Genomic DNA, 27,034 nt, shown 5'->3' on the forward strand with positions numbered 1-27,034 from the left:
GTACCCAGCTTTAGGCTGGACAATAGCCAACCAAACTGGGCAATGTTCATAGGAACTGGAAGAAGGCAAAACTGAAATCAGGCTCAATTTTCAAGAGGATCTGAGGAAATAGAATTAGGAATGTGATTGCTTACTATGGGCAACACATAGTTTTTTCCAGCTTTTTTTGGAGCAATTTGTTTTATTTAAAAAGACTTTTACTTAGTTACCTACTGCTGAACCCCCCCACCCAGGACAAATGTATCTATGGCCCTGATGGCCCTGCATGTCTTCTGAGACCTGTGATGTGTCCCAGAAGTCTGTTGGGGGTAAGAAAGGGAAGGGCTAACTTCTGCTAAGATCGCCACAACGATCTGAACGAAAGTGGGCGTGAGTACCTGTCAACACCAAGTACCTGCCAAATGTACCCCTCAAATGTGACAGTGGAGGAGGCAAACAAGTGGAACTCTCCCCATTTTGGGGGAAGTTCTGCCTTAAGGGCCCTTTCATACTGATGCCCTTTTGATATGTTCCCATGGACTTACAATGGATGGTGCCTTTTTGGGTGCGCTTTTAAAAAAAAAAAAACGCACTAAAGATACAGCATTCATGATTTTTCAAAGCCGAGCGCACCTGCAGTGTGCACAGTTGCAGAAGATTTAATAGGGAAAGTTTTTTTTATGCACTTTTGTTGCCCTGGAAAAGAGCAGCAAAAGGGCACTGGTGTAAAAGGGTCTAAAAGTGATCTAATCACTGCTGTGGTTGATTTCTCCCTTCTTCCTTGGAACAGATGGCAGTAGTATTCATTTTCAGTTGTGATGGTTTGCCAGAAGCCGCGCATCTCATTTCCTGCCTGTGTCTCGTCCGTACATATTCATAGAATACTTGGGAAGTTGTTTGCTCCTCCCCCCTCCTTCAATTGCTTATTAGCCTTACATCCATTTAGTGAGGATTTGTACAGAAGAAAACTGTTTCTGCTGTGGATTCTATGGTGTACGGTCTACTTGACCAAACACTTCTGGTAAAGGGTGTGCCTATCTCCAGGAACCCAAACAATATGTGGGTGGAAGCCCTTTTTGTCAGATGATATAACTGGCCCATAAACAGTTGAAAATGTTAAAAAAATAATAAACCACAGAATCCACTGTATGGATTGGGAGGGGGGGGGGGGGTCTGCAGTGTTTCTTACCAGGCTGTGGCTGACCATAGAACCCTCTAGTTGACACTGATATTGAAGGATTTCAGCAAGTGCACTTAAATGGCCTAATTCAAAATCCACTAAACAGCACCAGGCAATCTGCAATAATTTGCTGGAATCATTAAGTTTTGCCCCATGTATCTCGTTTTCACAAAAATACTGACCCAAAATTACATGAAGTGTGTAAATAGATGCATTTAATATTATATGAAATATTGGGACAATGAAATACATTTTTCTGTTTTTTTTCTCTCGGCAGAAATCCTATTCTGCTCCTATTGGCATCGAGTTTCAGAGGAGATATGCAACCCTTGTTCTGGAACTGGAACAACTCAATAAGGATCTTAATAAGGTTCTTCATAAGGTTCAACAGTACTGCTATGAGGTAAGGAAACCTTTTTACCAGAAGGTATTGAAAAATACATTTTGATAGCAGTGGGACTAACTGAACACGTAACCAATCAGAACTAGAATTTCAATTGTTTACCACTTGCCCTCCAAGCCAATTCTGAAATTTCTCACATCGTACAGGTAAAATCATTTTTTTTTTTTTTTTTTTTATTGGTTTGCTTTTGCTAGGAAATTACTTGGAACCACCAAACATGATAAATGAAGCACAATATATATTTTTGAAAGCAAAGGCCCTGGGGAGTAAAGTGGTGGCTGTTGCATTGTTTTTGTCACACGATATATGTGCATCCGTATATTAAATGCAATTTTTCAGGAATAATACACTTTAATACATTTTAGTGCAAGATGTGTAGATAATGTAATATCCAGTATTTTGGTTAAATATAAAAGGTGTTAGGCATAAAAGTAAATAGATACCCAACATATCACGCTTTAATATTACGCACACCCTTTGGATTTGTTACTACAGTACATTCAATTATCCATAGCTGATGCTTTAAAAACCTTCACAAGTCACCAGTTTAGAATTACAGGAGGTCTGATGCTAGATGTATTGCTCTCAATCTGATGTTTGTGGGGATACCTTACATGCAATAACTTTTTTTGATTTTGTTTTTTTTAATTACACTTTATTGCTATCACAAGGTAGAGCTGCATGATTAATCGTTAAAAAAATCGCGATTTCAATTCACCCCCCATGATCCTAAAACTGCATTTCCTTGATTCATTTATCAACATTAAGGCTGATGACGAGAAAAACATGTTTTACAATGTATCATTTCGTTCTTTTAGATCAGAGGAATGAACTTCCGTCTGTAAATGAGGTCAGTTTAACCTCATAAAGACTAAGACTTTTTCTGACACTTGTTGCTACAAGTCAAAGTCAGTATTTTTTGCTAGAAAATAACTTGGAACCCCCAAGCATTATATTTTCTAACAGAGGCCCTAGAGAATAAAATGGCGATAGTTGCATTATTTAATGTCGCACTGTATTTGTGCAGCGGTCTTTCAAACACTTTAATGAATTAAAAAAAGAAAAACTAAACCGTAAAGTTAGCCCAGTTTTTTGTATAATGTGAAAGATAATGTTACGCCAAGAATCGTGATCTTTATTCTCAGCAAAAAAAAATCATGGTTTTCATTTTATCCAGAATCGTGCTGCTCTATCACAACTGATGAACAACATCCCTTGTGATAGTGTGGGCAGTGACCGATCTTCTTTTTGGAGAGATCTGGGGTCTATTAGACCCTGATCTCTTCTCTTCCCTCCGGCAGTAAATAAACCAAAACTGACCAGAACTGACACAAGTCTCATCGATCCTGGTTTCCTACATCACAGAAGAGATCGGACAATGGAAGTTCCTCCCATTCTTCATAGTGCTTACAATGCGGCAGGTCGCATAGATGCTAGGCTCCCCACTGGAACTGGAAATGCAGTGGACAGGTGGGGGGCAGATGGGAAAATAATACTAGGATCATAGCTGCAGCCATCATACTGGTATAACCGCTTCATAAGGCCGTATATATACTGTACATGTAGTTGTGAAGCAGTTAAATCCCATTGAAAAGAGTCAAGTGCATGGTTCGAGTAGGGGAACAATGAATCATTGTAATTATCTGTCACCAGCTTATGCAATAGAGAACTTGCACAACTTGTCAGTACTTGTAACCTATCGGTGTTGCCATCTGAGGGGAAGATATGAAAGTGGGGGCATTATTTATACACACGATCATAGTAGACAAAACTTCTCAACTTCCACAGCTTGCTCCAGATCAGGGCCTTCAGCCTGCAAACCAGCCAACAGACATGAGGCGGCGTTGTGAGGAAGAAGCCCAGGAGATGGTCCGCCAAGCCAACACCTCCAATGGTCAGTCATGTGTACAGAACGATGGCCTGACAGACCTCATATCCCGACTAACCGCTATCCTCCTTCAGATCAAAGTAAGACCTCAACATCACTGCATTACTTCCAGGCTTTTATAGAAAATAGTTTGTGAGACTGTACTGTTTCTTTTACAGTGCCTGGCAGAAGGAGGGGACCTGAATTCTTTTGAATTCAAATCTTTAACAGATTCTATTAACGATATTAAAAGTTCTATAAACCCTTCAAATATCAGGTATGTGTGTCATGCTTTGATGTCTTGTTCTGCTCTCATGTTTATCATTTCCATTGTGTCAGCTTGTATTACATGTATTTTAGACTAGTGCTTCCCTTTTACATTTATTACTATTATGCAGAAAGGCCCTGTTCACACCGGGGCAGCTGTGAAATCGCTATTCTTCAGCCCTTTTTTAAAGCCGCACATCAGTACAATTTGCACTGCCAATTTCATTGCGGCTTGTAACTTCATACAACAGAGATCTATGCAACTTGCAATAAGATTGGCTAAAATTATTGCAGGAACCTTTTTTTAAGTCACTGCGACATGATTGGCAGCAATTTGAATGGTTCAATTGCTGACAGTGGGGTGCAACTTGTCTTGATTTGGAACTGTCAAATCGCATTGATGTGATCGGGGGCTTAAGGTGTGTGTTTAACACTGGATTTTGTTTTTCAGTAATAAAATCACTTGGTTATATGTACGAGACATTATTCTGTAAAAAAAAAAAAAAAAAAGTAATCTTCCTTGATTTTAAAGTAAATTTAGACCAACACTGTAATTTACAAAAAATGGAAAATATAAGCAGTTTTAGCATCTGCCTTAACACTTCGGTATATACAGGCGCATCTCAAAAAATTTGAATATCATCAAAAAGGTAATATATAGAATAGATATTAATATACACTGCTCAAAAAAAATTAAAGGAACACTTTAAAAACACATCCGATCTCGATGGGGGTAAAATATCATGCTGGATATAGATACTGATATTGACTGTGTAATGTGTTAGGAATGAAAGGATGCCACATTGTTTGATGGAAATGAAAATTATCACCCTACAAAGGGCTGAATTCAGACCCCCCCGAAAATCAAAGTGAAAAAATGATGCAAAAGGCTTGTCCTTTTTGCGGAAATTTCATTGCAGCAACTCAAAATGGTACTCAGTAGTTTGTTTAGCCCCCTATGTGCTTGTAAGCATGCCAGACAACGTCAAGTCATGCTCCTAATGAGACGACTGATGGTGTCCTGGGGTATTTCTTCCCAGATCTGGACCAGGACATTACTGAGCTCCTGAACAGACTGAGGTGCAACCTGATGGCATCGAATGGACCAAAACATAATGTCCCAGAGGTGTTCTATTGGATTTCTTCAACCTCCAGGAACTGGCTACATACTCTCGCCACATGAGGTTGGGCATTGTCATGCACCAGGAGGAACCCAGGACCCACTGCATCAGTGTAGGGTTTGACAATGGGTCCAAGGATTTCATCCTGATACCATTCAGGGTTGCATTCAGGGTTCCATTGTCTAGCCTGTAGAGGTTTGTGCGTCCCTCCATGGATATGCCTCCCCAGACCATCACTGAGCCACCACCAAACTAGTCACGCTGAACGATGTTAGACAGCAGAATGTTCTCCATGGCTTCTCCAGACCCTCTCACATCTGTCACATGTCCTCAAGCACAGGGTGCCAGTGGCAGACTTGCCAATTCTGATGTTCAAGAATAAATGCCAATTGCGCTCCACTGTGTCGGGCAAAGAGCACAGGGCCCACTAAAGGACGTAGGGCCCTCAGGCCACCCTCATTAAGTTTTTTTTTGGTTTTTTTTTTCCTGATTGTGTTTGGTTAGAGACAGTCACACCAGTGGCCTGCTGGAGGTCATTTTGTAGGGCTTTGGCAATGCTCATCCTGTTCTCCCTTACACAAATGTGCAGATACTGGTCCTGCTGATGGGTTAAGGATAGGGTTGAGCGAACACCTAGATGTCCGTGTTCGATGGGTTCGGCCGAACTTTAAAAAAAAGTCCGGGTCCGTGTCCCGGACTTTTACCGAACTTTTCCCGGACACCGAACCCCATTGAAGTCAATGGGGACCCGAACTTTAAGGCACTAAAATGGCTCTAAAACACCAAAGGAAAGGGCTAGAGTGCTGCAAATGGCAGCAAAACGTAATTAAGAGCATGGCAAGTGCTCTGCAAACAAATGTGGATAGGGAAATAACTTAAAACAACAAAAAAAAACAGAAAAATAAAACAATGTTCTTCTTCATCTCTGAAGGACGAGGCCCATATGGAGTAGGAGGGAGGTTGAGGTGGTGGTGGATGTGGCGGTGACTAGACATATGCCGGTTTTCGGTAATTCGATATATCGCGGTATTGCATAGCCACTGTATTGTTATTGTGGCATTTTTAAAATACCGAGTTTCTCTGTCAAGTCTGCCTGACTTGTGAATTGATACATTTCAGTGAGCTGGATGACTCATTCACTCACTCAGCTAACACCTTTCAGCATTAAGTCTCCTAACTATAAACAAAAATGATTACATTTGTATCTTTTCCTTCCCTCTGCCAGGGAGAAAGGAAGTTTAACCTCTTAAAGACTGGATCTTTTTCTGACACTTGCTGCTTGCAAGTTAAAATCAGTTTTTTTTTTGCTAGAAAAGTACTTAGAACCCCCAAACATTTGATATATTTTTTTAGCAGAGACCCTACAGAATAAAATGGCGATTGTTGTAATATTTTATGTCACACTGTATTTGCGCAGCAGTCTTTCAAACGCAATGATTAGACGTTAATGAATAAAAAAAAAAAAAAAAAACGTAACAGTAAAGTTATCCCAATTTTTTTTTTTTTTGTTACACAGAGAATCGTGAGAGAATCGTGATCTTTATTCCAAGCTAAAAAATCGTGATTCTCATTTTGGCCAGAATCGTGCAGCTCTAATAAATATATATATACACACACACACGCCTAGCAGCCCACATTACATTATTATATAGCCATCAAGCAGTGTCTGGCCTACCTGGTGATGACTGGTCCTGGCGCTCTGATCCGATGGCCTGGTCTTTAAAGGGGCAAATCCTTGCGATCCAGAAGTGGTTAAACCTGCAGGAGGACCGGTGTTTTTATCTATTAATGACTTTACTATTGCTTTAGGCCTGGTTCACATGTATGCGGGTTGGTGGTTCACATGTATGCGGGTTGGCGGTTCACATGTATGCGGGTTGGCGGCCCACATTTGCACAGGCATAGCAGCCCATTGATTTGAACGGGCTGCTATGCCCTCATTTTCCGCAGAAAAAAGGTGCATGCAGCATTTTTTTTAAATTCAGTGGCCTTGAAATCCATCCTGCTTTTGCACCATGCGACTAACCTGCAGTTCCTGCTCTGGCAAGCTTTCTGCATTTTTTGTATACGTGGGCACGGCATTTAAAAATAAACAGTTTGCGTGTGCAGCAACGGCAGGTAAGTCGCATGGTGCAAAAGAAGGATGGATTTCATGGCCACTGCATTTTTTTAAATTCTGCATGCACCTTTTTTCAGCTGAAAACGCAGGCATAGCAGCTCAAGCCCATTCACATCAATGGGCTGCTATGCCTGTGCAAATGTGGGCCCCCAACCCGCATACATGTGAACCAGGCCTAAAGCAATAGTAAAGTCATTAATAGATAAAAACACCGGTCCTCCTGCAGGTTTAACCAATTAATGACTTTACTATTGCTTTAGGCCTGGTTCACATGTATGCGGGTTGGGGGCCCACATTTGCACAGGCATAGCAGCCCATTGATGTGAATGGGCTTGAGCTGCTATGCCTGCGTTTTCAGCTGAAAAAAGGTGCATGCAGAATTTAAAAAAATGCAGTGGCCATGAAATCCATCCTTCTTTTGCACCATGCGACTTACCTGCCGTTGCTGCACACGCAAACTGTTTATTTTTAAATGCCGTGCCCACGTATACAAAAAATGCAGAAAGCTTGCCAGAGCAGGAACTGCAGGTTAGTCGCATGGTGCAAAAGCAGGATGGATTTCAAGGCCACTGAATTTTAAAAAAATGCTGCATGCACCTTTTTTCTGCGGAAAATGAGGGCATAGCAGCCCATTCAAATCAATGGGCTGCTATGCCTGTGCAAATGTGAACCACCAACCCGCATACATGTGAACCAGGCCTAAAGCAATAGTAAAGTAATTTATAAACAACACCTCCTTCAGGTTTAACCACTTCTTGACCACAAGGATTTGCCCTCTTAATGACCAGGCCATCGGATCGGAGCCGAGCGCCAGAACCAGTTATCACCAGTTAGGCCAGACACTGCTTGATGACCTATTTTAGGCCTGGTTCACAGAGTCTGTACTGACTGACTATATAATAATGTGCATAAGTGAACCAAAGCCCCTAAATTCAGCAATGAAATTGAAGTGAGGTGGAAATTTAATAATTTAAATTTAATAATAGAATACCGTGATAATACCGTATACCGTGGCAAAACCTTAATCAATTAATCGCAGCATGAAAATCTGATACCGTCACAAGCCTAGCGGTGACATAGGCGTGCGCACAGGGTGTGCTGGGTGTGCCTGGGCACACCCTAATCACCTAGGGCACATAGCATTGCCAGTGAGGAGATGGGAAAGATCTCCCTGGGACCTGCTCTGCTCTATTTCTCCTTGCCTACAGGTACATGGCCCCGATACATTACTCTCCCTGCTGGCAAACACATGCATGTGTATTTCAACTTTGGGGTGCACACCTTAATGCAATAGGCTGCGCACACCTATGGGCGGTGTAGGTGGAAGCGGCGGTGGAGGAGGACCAGGGCCGGATTAACAGCATCATGGGCTTGGTGCTGAGGATTTTGAAGGGCCTTAAGGGCCGTGCCTTGCCATGCACCCAGAGGAGGAAGGGTGCAGCCATGCATGCCTAATTCAACATGGGATGCTGTCTCTGAAGCCCATAAACACATCCATGCATCGCCAACTGTCCCTCCTTGTCCGGCCTTCACGCTGTGTGGGGAGGTTCTGAGGGTGCTGCCTGGGGAAGCGAGCATAGAAGCCAGACTTCTGTGTTTACAAGTGACAGAAGAGCGGTAACAGTGAATATGGCCAACCCGGGGCCTATATAAAAGGTAGGGGCCTGGAGCTGCAGCTCCAATAGCCCCTACATTAATCTGGCCCTGAGGAGGAGGACGAGGTAGCCAACACTGCTTCTTTTCAAAAATTTTAAATGAGGGTACACCCCAAAAGAGTGAGAAAGAGCAAAAATGGAACAATGGGTGGGTAAGGTCGGTATCCATTGCTATTCTGCATAAGGTACGGAAAAGTCCCGTGGGATCCATGCCTGGTTCATTTTAATGAACGTGAGCTTGTCCACATTGTCTCTGGACAGGCGGCTGCGCTTGTCTGTTATAACGCCCCCAGCCGTGCTAAATACCCGTTCAGATAATACACTGGCTGCAGGGCACGCCAGCACCTCCAAGGCGTAAAGGGCAAGCTCAAGCCATGTGCCCAATTTGGAGACCCAGAAGTTGAAGGGGGCAGACCCGTCATTCACTACATGTAGGCGTGTGCACACATACTGCTCCACCATGTTGGTAAAATGCTGCCTCCTGCTAAGACGTTCCATCTGAGCTGCTGGTGCTGCTGTTTGTTGTGGCGTGCTGACAAAGCTTTTCCACATTTCGGCCATGCTAACCCTGCCTTCTGAGGTGCTGGCGGTGCCCTGGTTGCGTTGGCGACCTCCTCCTCCTCCTCCTCCTCCTCTGCCTTGTGCTTCCACTGTGGCCCCGCTGTCAGATGGGAATGCCAGCAGCATGGCGTCTACCAGCGTGCGCTTGTACTCGCGCATCTTGCGATCGCGCTCCAGTGAGTGAATTAAGGACGGTACGTTGTCCTTGTAACGGGGATCCAGCAGCGTGGCCACCCAGTAATCAGCACAAGTTAGAATGTGGGCAACTCGGCGGTCGTTGTGGAGACACTGCAGCATGTAATCGCTCATGTGTGCCAGGCTGCCCAGAGGCAACGAAAGGCTGTCCTCTGTGGGAGGTGTATCGTCCGTGTCCTCTGTATCCCCCCAGCCACGCACCAGTGATGGCCATGAGCTGGCCTGGGTGCCACCCTGCTGTGAACATGGTTCCATCTCCTCCTCCAGCTCCTCCTCCTCCTCATCCTCCTCATCCTCCAGAACTGTGCCCCTGCTGGACAATTGCGTCCCTGGCGTTTGCGTGTGCAGGAACCCACCCTCGGAGCCCCTTGCGAATGACTGCCCTGAAAGCCTTGGAAATGTTACCTCTTCATCCTCCTCCTCCTCCTCATCCTGTGCCACATCCTCTTCCATCATCGCCCGAATTGTTTTTTCAAGGAGGCATAGAAGTGGGATAGTTAAGCTGAGAACGGCGTCATTGCCACTGGCCATGTTGGTGGAGTACTCAAAACAGCGCAACAAGGCACACAGGTCTCGCATGGAGGCCCAGTTAAATTAAATAGCGGAATAGAAAATATGATCCAAAAAAAGTGTATGTATATCACACGTACACAACCACACTGGGCCCCAATTACTATTGTTTGTACCCCTAAAAGGCTAGATGAGGAGTAGGGGGAGTATGGAACAGGCAGCACCCTCAAACCTTCAGAAGTATGAGATGAACCCCAACAACTTGGAAAGGTGGATCTCTCTCACACGTACCGACACAGACTATCCCGCAATTCAATTGATCCTCAAAGGTTTTTATTGAATAGCGGAATAGGAAATATGATCAAAAAAAGTGTATGTATCTCGCACGTACACAACCACACTAGGCCCCAATTACTATTGTTTGTACCCCTAAAAGGCTAGATGAGGAGTAGGGGGGGTATGGAACAGGCAGCACCCTCAAACCTTCAGAAGTATGAGATGAACCCCAACAACTTGGAAAGGTGGATCTCTCTCACACGTACCGACACAGACTATCCCCCAATTTAACTGATCCCCAAAGGTTTTTGATTAAATAGCGGAATAGAAAATATGATCCCAAAAAAGTGTATGTATATCACACGTACACAACCACACTGGGCCCCAATTACTATTGTTTGTACCCCTAAAAGGCTAGATGAGGAGTAGGGGGAGTATGGAACAGGCAGCACCCTCAAACCTTCAGAAGTATGAGATGAACCCCAACAACTTGGAAAGGTGGATCTCTCTCACACGTACCAACACAGACTATCCCCCAATTTAACTGATCCCCAAAGGTTTTTGATTAAATAGCGGAATAGAAAATATGATCCAAAAAAAGTGTATGTATATCACACGTACACAACCACACTAGGCCCCAATTACTATTGTTTGTACCCCTAAAAGGCTAGATGAGGAGTAGGGGGAGTATGGAACAGGCAGCACCCTCAAACCTTCAGAAGTATGAGATGAACCCCAACAACTTGGAAAGGTGGATCTCTCTCACACGTACCGACACAGACTATCCCGCAATTCAATTGATCCTCAAAGGTTTTTATTGAATAGCGGAATAGGAAATATGATCAAAAAAAGTGTATGTATCTCGCACGTACACAACCACACTAGGCCCCAATTACTATTGTTTGTACCCCTAAAAGGCTAGATGAGGAGTAGGGGGAGTATGGAACAGGCAGCACCCTCAAACCTTCAGAAGTATGAGATGAACCCCAACAACTTGGAAAGGTGGATCTCTCTCACACGTACCGACACAGACTATCCCCCAATTTAACTGATCCCCAAAGGTTTTTGATTAAATAGCGGAATAGAAAATATGATCCAAAAAAAGTGTATGTATATCACACGTACACAACCACACTAGGCCCCAATTACTATTGTTTGTACCCCTAAAAGGCTAGGAGTAGGGGGAGTATGGAACAGGCAGCACCCTCAAACCTTCAGAAGTATGAGATGAACCCCAACAACTTGGAAAGGTGGATCTCTCTCACACGTACCAACACAGACTATCCCCCAATTTAACTGATCCCCAAAGGTTTTTGATTAAATAGCGGAATAGAAAATATGATCCCAAAAAAGTGTATGTATATCACACGTACACAACCACACTAGGCCCCAATTACTATTGTTTGTACCCCTAAAAGGCTAGGAGTAGGGGGAGTATGGAACAGGCAGCACCCTCAAACCTTCAGAAGTATGAGATGAACCCCAACAACTTGGAAAGGTGGATCTCTCTCACACGTACCAACACAGACTATCCCCCAATTTAACTGATCCCCAAAGGTTTTTGATTAAATAGCGGAATAGAAAATATGATCCCAAAAAAGTGTATGTATATCACACGTACACAACCACACTAGGCCCCAATTACTATTGTTTGTACCCCTAAAAGGCTAGGAGTAGGGGGAGTATGGAACAGGCAGCACCCTCAAACCTTCAGAAGTATGAGATGAACCCCAACAACTTGGAAAGGTGGATCTCTCTCACACGTACCAACACAGACTATCCCCCAATTTAACTGATCCCCAAAGGTTTTTGATTAAATAGCGGAATAGAAAATATGATCCCAAAAAAGTGTATGTATATCACACGTACACAACCACACTAGGCCCCAATTACTATTGTTTGTACCCCTAAAAGGCTAGGAGTAGGGGGAGTATGGAACAGGCAGCACCCTCAAACCTTCAGAAGTATGAGATGAACCCCAACAACTTGGAAAGGTGGATCTCTCTCACACGTACCAACACAGACTATCCCCCAATTTAACTGATCCCCAAAGGTTTTTGATTAAATAGCGGAATAGAAAATATGATCCCAAAAAAGTGTATGTATATCACACGTACACAACCACACTAGGCCCCAATTACTATTGTTTGTACCCCTAAAAGGCTAGGAGTAGGGGGGAGTATGGAACAGGCAGCACCCTCAAACCTTCAGAAGTATGAGATGAACCCCAACAACTTGGAAAGGTGGATCTCTCTCACACGTACCAACACAGACTATCCCCCAATTTAACTGATCCCCAAAGGTTTTTGATTAAATAGCGGAATAGAAAATATGATCCCAAAAAAGTGTATGTATATCACACGTACACAACCACACTAGGCCCCAATTACTATTGTTTGTACCCCTAAAAGGCTAGGAGTAGGGGGAGTATGGAACAGGCAGCACCCTCAAACCTTCAGAAGTATGAGATGAACCCCAACAACTTGGAAAGGTGGATCTCTCTCACACGTACCAACACAGACGATCCCCCAATTTAACTGATCCCCAAAGGTTTTTGATTAAATAGCGGAATAGAAAATATGATCCCAAAAAAGTGTATGTATATCACACGTACACAACCACACTAGGCCCCAATTACTATTGTTTGTACCCCTAAAAGGCTAGGAGTAGGGGGAGTATGGAACAGGCAGCACCCTCAAACCTTCAGAAGTATGAGATGAACCCCAACAACTTGGAAAGGTGGATCTCTCTCACACGTACCAACACAGACTATCCCCCAATTTAACTGATCCCCAAAGGTTTTTGATTAAATAGCGGAATAGAAAATATGATCCCAAAAAAGTGTATGTATATCACACGTACACAACCACACTAGGCCCCAATTACTATTGTTTGTACCCCTAAAAGGCTAGATGAGGAGTAGGGGGAGTATGGAACAGGCAGCACCCTCAAACCTTCAGAAGTATGAGATTGTGTTCACTGTACCCCACAAAGATTGAGTTCACTGCACCCCACAATGATTGTGTTCACTGCACCCCACAAAGATTGTGTTCACTGCACCTCACAAAGATTGTGTTCACTGTACCCCCCAAAGATTGTGTTCACTGCACCCCACAAAGATTCTGTTCACTGTACCCCACAAAGATTGTGTTCACTGCACCCCAAAAAGATTGTGTTCACTGCACCCCAAAAAGGATGTTGTTCACTGCACCCCAAAAAGGATGTTGTTCACTCCACCCCAAAAAGATTGTGTTCACTGCACCCCACAAAGATTGTGTTCACTGCACCCCAAAAAGATTGTGTTCACTGCACCCCAAAAATGATTTTGTTCACTGCACCCCAAAAAGGATGTTGTTCACTGCACCCCAAAAAGGATGTTGTTCACTCCACCCCAAAAAGATTGTGTTCACTGCACCCCAAAAAGATTGTGTTCACTGCACCCCACAAAGGATTTTGTTCACTGCACCCCAAAAAGATTGTGTTCACTGCACCCCAAAAAGGATGTTGTTCACTGCACCCCAAAAAGGATTTTGTTCACTGCACCCCAAAAAGATTGTGTTCACTGCACCCCACAAAGGATTTTGTTCACTGCACCCCACAAAGATTGTGTTCACTGCACACCAAAAAGGATTGTGTTCACTGCACCCCAAAAAGATTTTGTTCACTGCACCCCAAAAAGATTGTGTTCACTGCAGCCCAAAAAGATTGTGTTCACTGCAGCCCAAAAAGATTGTGTTCACTGCAGCCCAAAAAGATTGTGTTCACTGCAGCCCAAAAAGATTGTGTTCACTGCAGCCCAAAAAGATTGTGTTCACTGCAGCCCAAAAAGATTGTGTTCACTGCAGCTCACACACAGAAAAATGGATGTGGATCACTGACACCTGCCTATCTCCAATCCCACACCACACAGCAATATCGATTGTAGTTTGTAGAACACAGTTTCCCTAAAATTCAGCAGACTCTGTCCCTAACAGGATTGAGAAGAGATCGTAGATCAGGATTGAGTGCAGACCCCACCCCCCACACAGCAATATCGATTGTAGTTTGTAGAAGACACTGACCCTATAATTCAGCAGACTCTATCCCTAAAATGCCTACAACTCGCCCTGCCTAAACACTCCGACCTGTCCCTCAATTCTATCCGGACACAAATGGTTTTTTCCTGCCTATCTTTCCCTAATCAGCAGCCAGCACGTTGATGTGTGCTCTGTCCCTGAATCTAAGCAGCATAATGACGCCGCTGCGGCTGCCTCGAACTTATAAAGACTTGGTCACATGCTTCAGACGGCCAATCACAGCTACTGAGACATTTGCAGGCATGGCTGGGATGGCTTAAGGCACACCAGTTAAACGATTGTTGATTGGCTGTTGAAAGCCCGCCATGAAAAGAGCGCCAAAGCATGCAAAACCCGGAAATAAAACGACCAAACACGGATTTTTACCCGAACATACAGTAAAGTGTCCGTGTCCGTGTTCGGGTACAAAAAATTCAATTATTCGGTACGAACACGAATAATACAGTCCATGTTCGCTCAACACTAGTTAAGGACCTTCTACGACCCTGTCCAGCTTTCCTAGAGTAACTGCCTGCCTTCTGGAATCTCCTCCATGCTCTTGAGACTGTGGTAGGAGATACAGCAAACCTGGCAAATATCATATTGATGTGCCACCCTGGAGGAGTTGGACTGCCTGTGCAACCTCTATAGGGTCCAGGTATCGCCTCATGCTACCAGTACTGACCCTAGCCAAATGTAAAACTTAGTGAAAAACAGTCAGGAAAAGATAAGTTGGGGGGAAAATATAATTGGCCTCCACCACCATTGGTGTTTTGGAGGGTCATCTCATTGTTGCCCATCTAGTGCACCTGTAAATTTTTTATGAACGCCAAAAGCAGCTGAAACTGATTACCAACCCCCTCTGCTACTTAACTGACCAGATTAATATCCCAAGACTTTAACCACGTAAGGACCAAGCCTATTTCTGACACTTGTTGTTTACAAGTTAAAATCAGTATATTTCTTATCGTTTATTGACGGACACAGTCCTCTGATGCATATCAGTAGGGTTATACTGCCCCCTACAGGAGTAGGACACTAGGCAGAAAAAAGTTCTGGCTACGCCTATGGGCAGTCCCTGGGGGTATACCCTCTTCCTGCGTAGGATGTCCGTTTTAATTTGCCTAATCAAGAGTAAGGACCTAGTTCCTTGCTGGGATCTCTAGTCCTGGCACAAGTGTTTTTTTATGTAGATAGTTTTTATTAGCTAGCTTTTTTTTCTCCAAATTTTTTTTTTTTTCCTGTGAGGTCTACAAGCAACTATGCTGGATCTGGGTGAGGGGCTGGATGTATAGATCCAGTGGTCACCCCAGCTGGCCAGCGAGCGCGCGCAGACCTTAGCTCCGCTCTGGGCTGGCCGCGATATAGTCCCACTGGACGGGGACTGGCCCCGCGAGTTAAACGTCTTGCCAGGTCGCACACGACAGGATCTAGGCCTGTGTCACAGCGTTCCTATTTGGCTGACAGCCCCCCCACTTGGGCGGAGAGGGGTCCTGTCAGGAGATGGCATCTGCCTGTGTTCCTGGTACTGTGAGTAAATGTTCCCCCCTCCTTCCCTGGCGGATTTTGGTGTAGACGCAGGTCCCTCCCTTGGACGGTCGGACCCTCCCAATTCTTGGGCCCCCCTCAAGCGGGGGACTGTTTGGGCCTACCTGAGGCTGGGACCACATTCTCAGGCCGCATGGGGGGTCTCGGAGTGCGCCGTCGGCGGTACTCGGACGATCGTGTGGGGGGGCCTCGGGCAGTTCTTCCAGAGCCTACCTGCTGATCGATGGTGTTGTGGTTGAGAGGTCTGGGGGATCCCCCTGTGGGTCCTCGTTTGCTGCGTGGTGCCGCCATTTTCTTGTAGCCTTGTGTGCTACAGTGACGGTGGCCATCTTGGTACACCCCGTTTCTGACATTTTTCGGTGGATTCTTTGCTGGGAATCTAGGTGGGAGTGGCTGGAGGCATTTTCCGGTGGTTGGAGCCCCTCCCTTCACCCTGTGCAGTTTCAGTGCTCACTTCCTTTTGGAGAGCTGCTGCTGACACGTGCAGACATTCTGGGACTGGCTGCTGCATTTTGGGGACAGTGAGTTTTGGGGTCTCTCTCTCTCTCTCTCTCTCTCTCTCTGTTGTGGGTCTTTCTTCAGCGCATGCCTGACCTTCAGGGGGTGCTGTAGCATAGTGGGACTGTTTTTTGTTTTTTTTTGTTTTGTTTTTCTGTCTTTTTTTTTTTGGATTCTGAGTCTGACTCAGCCACTGCAGACGTGGGTCTCCCGGCCGGGTCAGTTACCTAGCGCCCTGCCTCCTCTGGTAGTGAGGATGACATTTCTACCTCTACCGCTGCGCAAGATAAGGCGCTGGTGGACGCAGTGGTTGTTTCTGTGCGTGAAACCCTGAAATTGGAGGATAAGGCTCCGGCCGCACCTGGGGGTTGCAGGTTACTTTCGGCACCCACAAGCCACCCAGGGCGGAAAAGATTTTTCCCTTCCCTGCTTATTTTGCTGGCCTGCTCACAAAAGAATGGGGCCGTCCGAGACTGTGTCTAAGCGGATTGCTAGACGAACCCTTTTGAGGAGTCTCTGGTTAAGAAGCCGACGGTACCACCTAAGGTGGATCCTCCGGTCTGCAGACTGAATAAGGCTACCGTTATTCCGGTGGAGGAATCCCCGTCTTTTAAGGACCCAGAGGATAGGAAGGTGGAGGCTGTGGCCCGCAGTATGTACTCCCTGGCAAGGACTGTGCTGAGACCTGTGTTTACTATGGCCCTTGTCATGCAGAGGCTGATTGAATGGGCGAAGTTACTATGCCGTGACTTGGAGGGTAAGCCAGTCCCTCCCGCCTTTGGGTAGCTGTTGGACCAGCTGGTGCAGGGGCTGCGATTTGTTTGCGATGCCTTGCTAGACACTGCTCCTTTGTTGGGTCAACTGTTGGTTTCGGCAGTGGTTATCAAGCGTATACTCTGATGAAAGGTAGTGGAGTGGAGCCAAGAAAAAATTGATTAAAGTACCAAGCGTATACTCTGGGCGAAGTGTTGGTTTGCGGATCAAACTTTTAATAAGGCCTTAACGGAACTTCCCTTTCAAGGGGACTGCCTGTTCGGCGCTACCCTGGACAACATTATTAAGGGTCTTGCATGATGAGAGTACCTTTCTTCCACAGACTAACAAGGGCTCTCGCCGTAGACAGTCCGTCCTTTTCGGTTCACAAAAAATGTTTTCGTTCCTCAGGGTCAGTCGATAAGACAGAGCCCTTCAAGACTCCTTCAGGTGGTTCCAAGCGACCCTGGTCTCGCAAACAAAAGTTCAGTTTCTCCAGACCTATGGACAAGGCCTCCTCGGTCTGAAGGTGCGTCCTCACCCATAACTGGAGTGGGGGGATGCCTTTGCCGGTTCTCGGACCCGTGGCTGGCCCGGATCTCAGACAGATGGGTTCAGGAGGTCGTATGGTCTGGTTACAAGATCGAGTTTCGATCCATCCCTCCGGTCAAGTTTTTCCCTTCCAATGTCCGTCTGTCCCTGGATCACTTGCGGGCGCTCTATGGGGCAGTGCAGGACCTGGTACAAGGAGTGATAGTTCCAGTTCCATACACAGAACACTTTCACAGGTTTTATTCCAGCCTGTCCACGGGTTCCCAGGAAGGAGGGCACATTCAAAAGTTCAAGATGGAATCAATTTGCACGGTGGTGGCTTCCCTACATCAGGGGGATTTCCTGGCTTCCATAGACATCAAAGATGCCTACCTTCACATACCTATCTGTGCTGCTCACCAACGGTTTCTCTGCTAAGGCAGTCTCGTCCCTGGAGGAATCCCGGTTGCCGATCAATGTCCTGGAGCTTAGAGCGATTCGGATAAGCAGAGGAAGAGGTTAAGCCTCGAAACGCGTAAGCCTTTCCAGCTTCAGAGGACGATACACCCTTTTGATCTTGATGTTGATGGCAACATACCTATTTTAAATGCTTGTATCAAGAACTCGTTTGTGAGTATTTTTATACCTTTTATTCAATAAAACCTTTTTCTCTTACGTCCTCCGACAGTCGCCGCCTCTTCATATTCGTCACATATGGGGGTATTAGACTTTGCTCCGAAGGAGTAGCTAGGCAACAGAATATGTTAACATTAAAGCTTTTAACATATCCCACCCTCAAGGGGTGGTCCCCTCAGTCAATACCCTCCTACTTCCTGCAACCATATCTCAGTTTCAATGTCTAGCTTGTCAGGAGTGGCTGGCTCTCTCTGTGCTGGGGCTTTGTGCCCCAGACTCTTTCTTCTTTTTTGAATTTTTGTTTGAGTTTTCTCTCTACCTTTACTTAGCTGTTCTTTTTGTCAGCATTAGTTAGTTCTTCGGATGAAGAGGATCATGCGGGCTGGGTCTCGGGCTGATCCCCCTGGTCGCAGGTCGTGGGTCAGTGGCTTCCCAGCCTGCCATCGAGCGTTCAGCCAGGTAACGCTCCTGGCACAGTGAACAACCCATCCCTGTTCGGTGCAGGGATGATTGGTGAGGTGGCTACCTCACTGGACGCTGTGCGGTTTCTTAACCCCCATTCTGTGCGTCTTGTATGCGACTCTCCCTGCCTCATGTGCAGCGGCTTGTTCGCCTGTGCGGGTCTCCCACGCCATTGTGAGGTAAGTGTATCTATGTGGGGACCTGTCTGTCTGGGGGGGGTGTCAGTCTGGGACTGTGTAACCTGCCTCTGTTCTCACTGTTTGTCTCCCTATCACTCGGCTGCATGCTGTGGGCTGCAAGGGGGGGGGGGAGCTGTGTGACACTATGTGTGTCAGCCTTGTCAGTGTGAGAAGCTGTGTGCTGTGGGGCATGTTTTGTGACATGTTTGGGCACTATACAGCGATCGCTGCGGCGATCTACCATGTTTTTTTATATATGGATAACATGTGTGCATTACTGTACTGTGGAGCGGCGGTTTCGGCGCCAAACGGCGCCATTTTGCCTACACTCGCTCCGGCCGCATGTTCTACATGTATGGCGGCCATTTTCTTGTAGCCTCCCAGGCCTCTACCATCGCCAAATGGATCAGGCAGACCATTGAACAGGCCTATGCTTTGCAGGGGAAGGTTCCCCCTGTGCCTGTGAAGGCGCACTCTACTAGATCTCTGAGTACGTCTTGGGCCTGTCGTCATGGGGCTTCTGTAGCCCAGGTGTGTAAGGCGGCGACCTGGTCGACCGTGCACACTTTCACAAAATTCTACAAAGTAGATGTTCAGGCATCGGCGGATGCTTCCTTTGGCCGCAAGGTTCTTAGTGCGGCAATTCCCTAGGGTCCCTTGTTGGGGACCTCTGGCTGTTGGGATAAGTTTTTTATCCCCTGGTTATTTGTCTTTTCCTGGGTTGTTGCTCCTGTTGAGCAATTATTTTTCCTGTAGCCCAGCTGGTTTCCTTCCTTTGGGAAGGTTCCTTTCTTTGATGCGGAGACTGCGTTGCCTTTCGGCGCGGATGCGTTTCCCACCCCTCATGTTTGCACTGCTTTGGGACGTCCCCATATGTGACGAATATGAAGAGGCGGCGACTGTCAGAGGACGTAAGAGAAAACTGAATTTTTGTAAAATCTTACCTGTAAAATTCCTTTCTCTGAGTCCACCGACAGTCGCCGCCCCCGCCCCTCTTTTGGGGTTTGGTTGTATACTCTACTGCTATTCCACTGAAACTGAGATATGGTTGCAGGAAGTAGGAGGGTATTGACTGAGGGGACCACCCCTTGAGGGTGGGATATGTTAAAAGCTTTAATGTTAACATATTCTGTTGCCTAGCTACTCCTTCGGAGCAAAGTCTAATACCCCCATATGTGACGAATATGAAGAGGCGGCGACTGTCGGAGGACTCAGAGAAAGGAATTTTACAGGTAAGATTTTACAAAAATTCCGTTTTTTTAGAGGATAATGCACTAGGCCGGTGCGCCCTTGTGTTTGTTTTTCAATTTCAGTGGTCCCAGACTACCCTGGTCTTGTAAGGGGTTGCAAGGCTGACGCATTCCAGTGATGCCGAGTAGAAGGTTTATGGTAGCCGCATGAGTGTGGCTGGAGGTGGTTAGAGGATCACACCTCTCAAGAGCGTAGGAGACAGGTGCTTTGCACCGACTTTTTTGGTTTGAGTGATCCGGCTATGCCTGGCCCATTGGACCGAACACTTGGAGGGTTGTCCAGTGCGCATTCAATCGGACAATGCCACGGCCGTGGCTTATGTCAATCACCAAGGGGGCACCAAGAGTGTCCTTGCGGCCTTGGAAATGGCAGGCATTCTACGTTGGGCAGAGCGCCATATTCCAGCTCTCTCCGCTGTTCAAATTCCAGGAGTGGAAAATTGGCAGGTGGATCACATGCCTTCTGTGGCTGCTTCGGTCCTTCGACCGGTGTTCACCAGTGCATGGTGTCTGACTTTCCCGAGTGGGCAAGCTTTTGCACAAGGATCTGGAGGGGGAACAGATTCTTCCTGCTTTTGTGGAGCTGGTGGACTAGTTGGTTGTCCAGGGGTTGTAGTTAGTCTGTGATGCCTCTCTGGATGCGGCTCCCTTATGCCTCGTACACACGTTCAGATAATCGGATGACTTATCGTCCGCATTTTGTTGCATGATACTAATATCGAATTCAACGATGCATATAAATGTAGGATTTTTTTCGTAAGATTCTGGAAAAGCTTTCTGGTTGTGTAGCTACATATCAGATGGTGCAAAACAAAAACAATGGCAGCCAGGCTCTTTCCGTGCTAGTTTAGTGTTTCTATCATGCGTGGTCTTTGTTGATCGATTTTTAGCGGACGCATACTGTACTGATTAAACGATTGTCGTTTGCTAGGCTATCGTACAACAGAAGTTTTCCTGTTTGTCCCTTCGGATTTTGTTGGACCGGCTGTCGAAAGCTGTGTACTAACGATCAGATTATCGTGCGATTAGGTCGAAAGCGAGTTTTATCGTATGATTATCTGAACATGTGTACGAGGCATTAGTCTTTGGGCTGTCTATGACAACAGTGATCCTTCGGTACAGGATATGGCTAACATGCTGGTCTGCGGACCAGACTTTCCAGATGGCCTTATGTGATCTTCCCTTTGTGAGGAATCGTCTGTTCTGAGCCTCCCTGGAAAGATCTCCTCTGGAGGTTCCATGAGGGCCTGGTTTGGTATGAAGATGGGTCCTTCCTGACCTGCAGGCAAACACCCCTTCTGCCTGAAGGGGCACTCTCACCCATATCTGGGGTGGGGGAGTGGGTCTTTCCCTTTTTCCTGGACCCATGGATATTCCTGATTCAAGACAAGTGGGTCAACAAGCTGTTTCTGGCCCGTCTACAAGATCGAGCTTCAGTCCTCTACTCCAGAGAGGTTCTTTCCTTCCAACCTGCCTTTTTCCCAGACCGCCTGCTAGGTCTTTTTGTGGTGGTGCAAGCAATGCTACTTTTCTTTCCTCTTTTAGAACTTCTGCCAAGACTCCTGCATAGACTAGAGGCAGAAGGGATTACAGCCATCCTAGTGGCTACAGACTGGCCTAGCCGGTTTTGGTACACAGATCTGATACGGTTGTTTGCTGCTTGGAGACTTTAAAAGAGATCTGTTGGCTCAAGGGCCAATCTTCCATCTTGCCTTACGGTCACTGGCTTTTATGACTTGGCTGTCGGAAGCCAGGTGTTGAAGGCTAGAGGGTGGTCTGAATCGGTGATTCCCCATGCTGCTGTAGCTGGTAAATCTACTTCTAGGTAGTTTTACCATCGCGTTTTGAAGAACGTATTTTGCGGATGTGAATCTCTTGGGGTTCAACCCTGCTCCTTTTTGGTGACTCAGATTTTGACCTTCCCCCCCAATGAAGTTTGGAGCAGCGTCTGGCCTCTGGTACCACCGATGGCCAGGTTCGGCCTTCGCGGTTTCTTTAATTGTCCTTTGGCTACGTTTTTCTGTGGTTCGCACCTTTCTTCGAGGTATTCGCCACTTGGCTTCCTCAGTGTGTTTCCATTGCCCTCGTGGGTTCTCATCTTGGTGCTGTCGGTTCTTCAGTAACCGCTGTTGGAAAATATTCACGAGATTCCTCTGCTTACATGTCCCAGAAGGTGGTCTTGGTGGCTTTTTCTTCTGCACTTAGGGTGTCGGAGCTAGCAGCTGATCTTGTCGTTCACCTTACTTGGTAGTTCACGGAGTTAAAGTGGTGCCCCGCCACTGCCAGTTCCTTCCTGCCAGTTCCTTCCAAAAGTCGTCTCTGGTTTTCATTTAAATAAGGCATGTGTTACCTTCCTTGTGTTTTAGCCTAAGCACCCCAAAGATCTTGCCTTACACTCTTTGCCCGAGCCACATCTAATCAGTTTGTACCTGGCGACAACTGAGTCGTTCCAAAAATCAGATTCCCTATTTGTCCTTACAGATGGATTCAGTTAGGGGCTGGCCGCGTCTGCTGCGACCATTTCCAGATGGATAGGCAGAGGGTAATGCAGGCCTATTCCATTAAGGGTCAGGATCCTCCTCCCCTGTTATGGCGCAATTTATATAGGTGTTTAGTGCCTCTTGGGACTTTCGTCGTCAGTTGTGCAGGTTTGCAAGGCGGCCACCTTGTCGTCCGCGCACTTTTTCACAAAATTTTTAGAAGGTGGGTGTGTTGGCATCTGCGGATGCCTCCTTTTGGCTGTAAAGGTTTGCAGGCCGCTGTTGGGAGAGGATTAGTCTTCTTTGAGGGTGTACTTTTTTGTCAGATGAGCTGGTTTACCTAGTTGGCTATGTTTAGCCCTGTTGGGAATTGTTTCTTGCTGTGTTTGTTTCCTACCCCTCATGCTGATACTACTTTGGGACGTCCCATTAGACTAATGAAGATATGTCTCTGTGTCCGTCAATGAACGAAAGAGAGAACTGGATATTTGTCTTACCGTAAAATCATTTTCTATGATATTCATTGACGGACACAGCACCCACCCCTCTGTGGAGTTGGATTATGTATTCTTCTGACACTGCTTGTTACCTGGGACTACCCTATGGGTGTAGTTTAAAGTTCTGTTAACTTTGTTAACCCTTTTCCGCCTAGTGTCCTACTCCTAGGAAGTGCAGCATAATCCATTTGACTAAAGAAGATATGTTGCTGTGTCCATCAATGAACATCAGAAAAAAGGATTTTTTCAAAAAAAAAAAAGACAAAAATACATTTTTTTTTTCTTTTATAAGAAAACTGTAAAGTTAGCCCAATTTCTTTCTATAATGTGAAAGAAAATGTTACGCCGAGTAAATAGTTACCCAGCATGTCATGTTTCAAAATTGCGCACGCTCATGGAATGGCGACGCTTTAAAAATGTCTTCAGGCTACCAGTTTAGAGTTAGAGGAGGTTTACATATGTGGGTGCGACTTGTGTATTGCTTTCGCTTCTGTGCGCAGGCTCAGAGGGACGGGGCATTTCGAAATTTTTTTTATTTTTTTTTTTTCTTATTTATTTTGCCTTTTTATTTTTACACTGTCCCTTTTAAAAAAATAAATAAAATGTCATCACTTTTAGGCCCCGTTCACATACAAGCGACGCTACTTCCTGGGGCGACCTCCGAGGTCGCGGTGCAAGCAGCGCGCCGCGACCTCTGAGCGGCCGGCACGCACTTCATAACATTGAAGTCTATGGCGGTCGCCTCCAGGTCGCCCCAAAGAAGCTCCGGACCCTTTTTCTAAGTCGGAGCGACTTGTGTCGCTCCTATTAGAACGGGTCCGCAGCTTCCCTATGGAAGGCGACCTGTGAGGCGACCAGGTCGCCTTAGTGTGAACGGGGACTTATTCTTATTACAAGGAATGTAACATATCCCTTGTAATAGAAATATGCAGGACAGATTCTCTTCAATGTGAGATCTGGGGTCAAAAAGACCTCAGATCTCACATCTGCACGTGAAAGCAAAAAAAAGTAGTTTTTTTTTTTTTCTCCAGCATAAATTCCTGCCTAGGACCTGAAAGGACCGGATCATTTTCCCTGCTCCCGCCACCCATAAAAGTGATCCCGCAGCGAATCCACCACTGGCACCACTTTTATGTAAAGGAGGACAGCCCACCCTGTAAGAAAATATTGGGGTTATGGCAGCTATCTGCTGCAATAACACCGGTATGTAACGTCAAAGTAGCGACGTAAAACTGCCGTGGGCGGTCCGAAAGTGGTTAATTGACTTGATGCTATGATTAAGAAGGGTTCCTTTCATTTTTTTGAGCATTGTATATAATATAAATAGATTTCAAGCATTTCTTTCTTTTAATTTTGATGATTATGGCTTACAGCTAGTGAAAATCCAAAATTCAGTATCTCAGAAAAAAGACCAATTAAAAAATAAATTTTTAATACAGAAATGTTGGCTTTCTGAAAAGTATGTCCATGAACAGTATAGTATGCACTCAATACTTGGTCAGGGCTCATTTTGCACAAGTTACTGCATCAATGAGCCTGTTGCACTTCTGAGGCCCTGTTGGAATGCTCGTCCGCATTGTTGGGTCTGGTGTCTCTCATCTTCCTCTTGACAATACCCCACAGATTCTCTATGGGTTTTAGGTCAGGCGAGTTTGCTGGCTAATCCAACACCATGGTACCATAATCATTAAACCAGGTATTGGTACTTTGGGCAGTGTGGGCAGGTGCCATGTCCTGCTGAAAAATGAAATCCGCATCTCTATAAAGCTGGTCAGCAGAGGGAAGCATGAAGTGCTCTAGAATTTCTTGGTAGAGGGCTGAGCTGACTTTTAACTTGATAAAACACAGTGGACTAACACCAGCAGATGCCATGGCTCCCCAAATCATCACTGACTGGAAACTTCACACTGGACCTCATGCAACTTGTATTCTGTGCCTCTCCACTCTTCCTCTAGAGTCTAGACTCTGGGACTTTGATTTCCAAATGAAATTCAAAATTTACTTTCATCCGAAAAGAGGACTTTGGACCACTAAGCAACAGTCAGTCCTTTTTCTCTTTAGCCCAGGTAAGATGCTTCTGACATTGTGTCTGGTTCAGGAGTGACTTGACACAAGGAATGCGACAGTTGTAGCCCATGTCCTGGATAAGTCTATGTGTGGTGGCTCTTGAGGCACTGACACCAGGCGTAGTCCACTCCAAATTCTTGAACAGCCTTTGCTTCACAATCCTCTCAAGGCTGTGGTTATCCCTGTTGCTTGTGCACCTTTTTCCGCCTTACTTTTTTATTACACTCAACTTTCCGTTAATATGCTTGGATACAGCACTCTGTGAACAGCCATCTTCTGTAGCAATGACCTTTTGCGACTTACCCTCCTTGAGGTGGGTGTCAATGACTGTCTTCTGAACAACTGTCAAGTCAGCAGTCTTCTCCATGATTGTGTAATCTACTGATTCAGACTGAGAGACCATTTAAAGGATCAGGAAACCGCTTACAAGTGTTTTGAGTTAATTAGCTAATTGGAGTGTGACACCGGGAGTCCTACAATTTTGAACTTTTTCACAATATTAAAATTTTCTGAGATACTGAATTTTGGGTTTTCACTAGCTGTAAGCTTTAATCATCAAAATTAAAAGAAAGACATGCTTGAACTATATCACTCTGTGTATAATGAATCTATAGGAGTTTCATTTTTTGATTGAATTACTGAGATAAATTAACTTTTAGATGTTCTCATTTTTTTAAATGCACCTTTATAATATGCTAGTTGAGTGGTAATTCTTCATGGGTCCAAGCTCAGAAAGAACAGATAGGTTGCAACACATTTGTAAAAAATTAAACTAAAAAGCCCTGAACAAAAGCAGACACCCACAAGATGCATGGTACATGAGCTGGCCATAGATTTTTTTTTATTTTTTTTGTTTTGTTCAACAAGTAAGCTAATTGGAAAAAATTAGGAAATGGAACAAATTCCATTGAGCTGAACTTTACACTGACAGAGTATACTAATCGGTGGCTTCAGCCACCAATCAACAAAAGTTTTTTAGGTTCAATCAACAGAATTCGATCTAATGAGCGACTTCTGTCAAACAGGTATAGCTACACACTAATCAAAATTTGCTTGGTACCTGCTGAATTTCGATCCATTTCTATATGCCATTAGCTAGAAAAATCGTCTGATTTACCCTGTCTGGTTCTGATTTAATTGTTCAACTAAGGCCTTGCTTTTGCAAATGCCTAGTCCAGTCATAGCATCTATGACCATGTATATGCCCTGTACTAGAGTCCACCATACTCTTGCTGGCAGTGTTCTTACCAATTAACAAAAGTTTTGTTGCATTAGAAATCCTGCTGACCTTAGAATGTGATGGCACCCATCTGTGTTTTTTCTTGCAGTTGTTTTCAGAATAATGTGGAGATCCACGTAGCACATATCCAGAGCGGCCTGAGTCAAATGGGAAATCTCCATGCCTTCTCAGCTAATAACACCAACAGGGACTGACAATCTGGCATACTTGTCTATAGAAGAAACATGGACTCTTCTTTGTATTACAAACGAACCAGCATTACAAACTTGACGTATTTTATTTACTTTGTCCTATGGATACACACGGCAAACAATAGCAGGGACTGAGTTTCCAGGCTGCTTCCCACCCAGTCTACAGATATTGTGGAAAGAGCACTCTTCGTTTCTTTTCTTCATAGTCGTTTTTTTTTCCTCGTCATCCCTCCTCGCTGTCCTGCGTGGCTCGTGGTGATATCATTCTTATTTGTCATCAGCTGCATTATTTTCTTTCACTGCATGAAAACAAATGAGAATTGTAGGTGGTCATCCTTTGAGCTGGCATTGTTTCGGTGAATCCCACAAACTAATGCCCATGCACTATCATGACAAACAAGTTTTTAAAATGAAGCTGTCAGCTTAAGCAGAGATCACAGCCACACTGTACAGCAGGTATAGAGACTCCTTTATCTTCTACATTTAATATTCCAGCCTTCCGTCCAGCAAAAAG

General features: G+C 45.3%; 1 protein-coding gene across 2 annotated transcripts in view; it reads left to right on the forward strand.

Moving 5' to 3' along the window:
- Window positions 1–26,757, forward strand: part of LIN9 (lin-9 DREAM MuvB core complex component) — a 120,105-nt gene extending 93,348 nt beyond the window's left edge. For both annotated transcript variants that reach the window (XM_082251640.1, XM_082251641.1), the window contains exons 12-15: window positions 1,437–1,562; window positions 3,351–3,530; window positions 3,609–3,706; window positions 26,418–26,757. In XM_082251640.1, coding sequence (XP_082107766.1) covers window positions 1,437–1,562; window positions 3,351–3,530; window positions 3,609–3,706; window positions 26,418–26,523 — 510 coding nt within the window. In that variant the 3' untranslated portion in view covers window positions 26,524–26,757. The remainder of the gene's footprint in view (window positions 1–1,436; window positions 1,563–3,350; window positions 3,531–3,608; window positions 3,707–26,417) is intronic.
- Window positions 26,758–27,034: the final 277 nt, after the last annotated feature.

This window comes from Pelophylax lessonae (genome assembly GCF_965119305.1).
Source record: "Pelophylax lessonae genome assembly, chromosome: 3".
Lineage (NCBI taxonomy): Eukaryota > Metazoa > Chordata > Amphibia > Anura > Ranidae > Pelophylax > Pelophylax lessonae.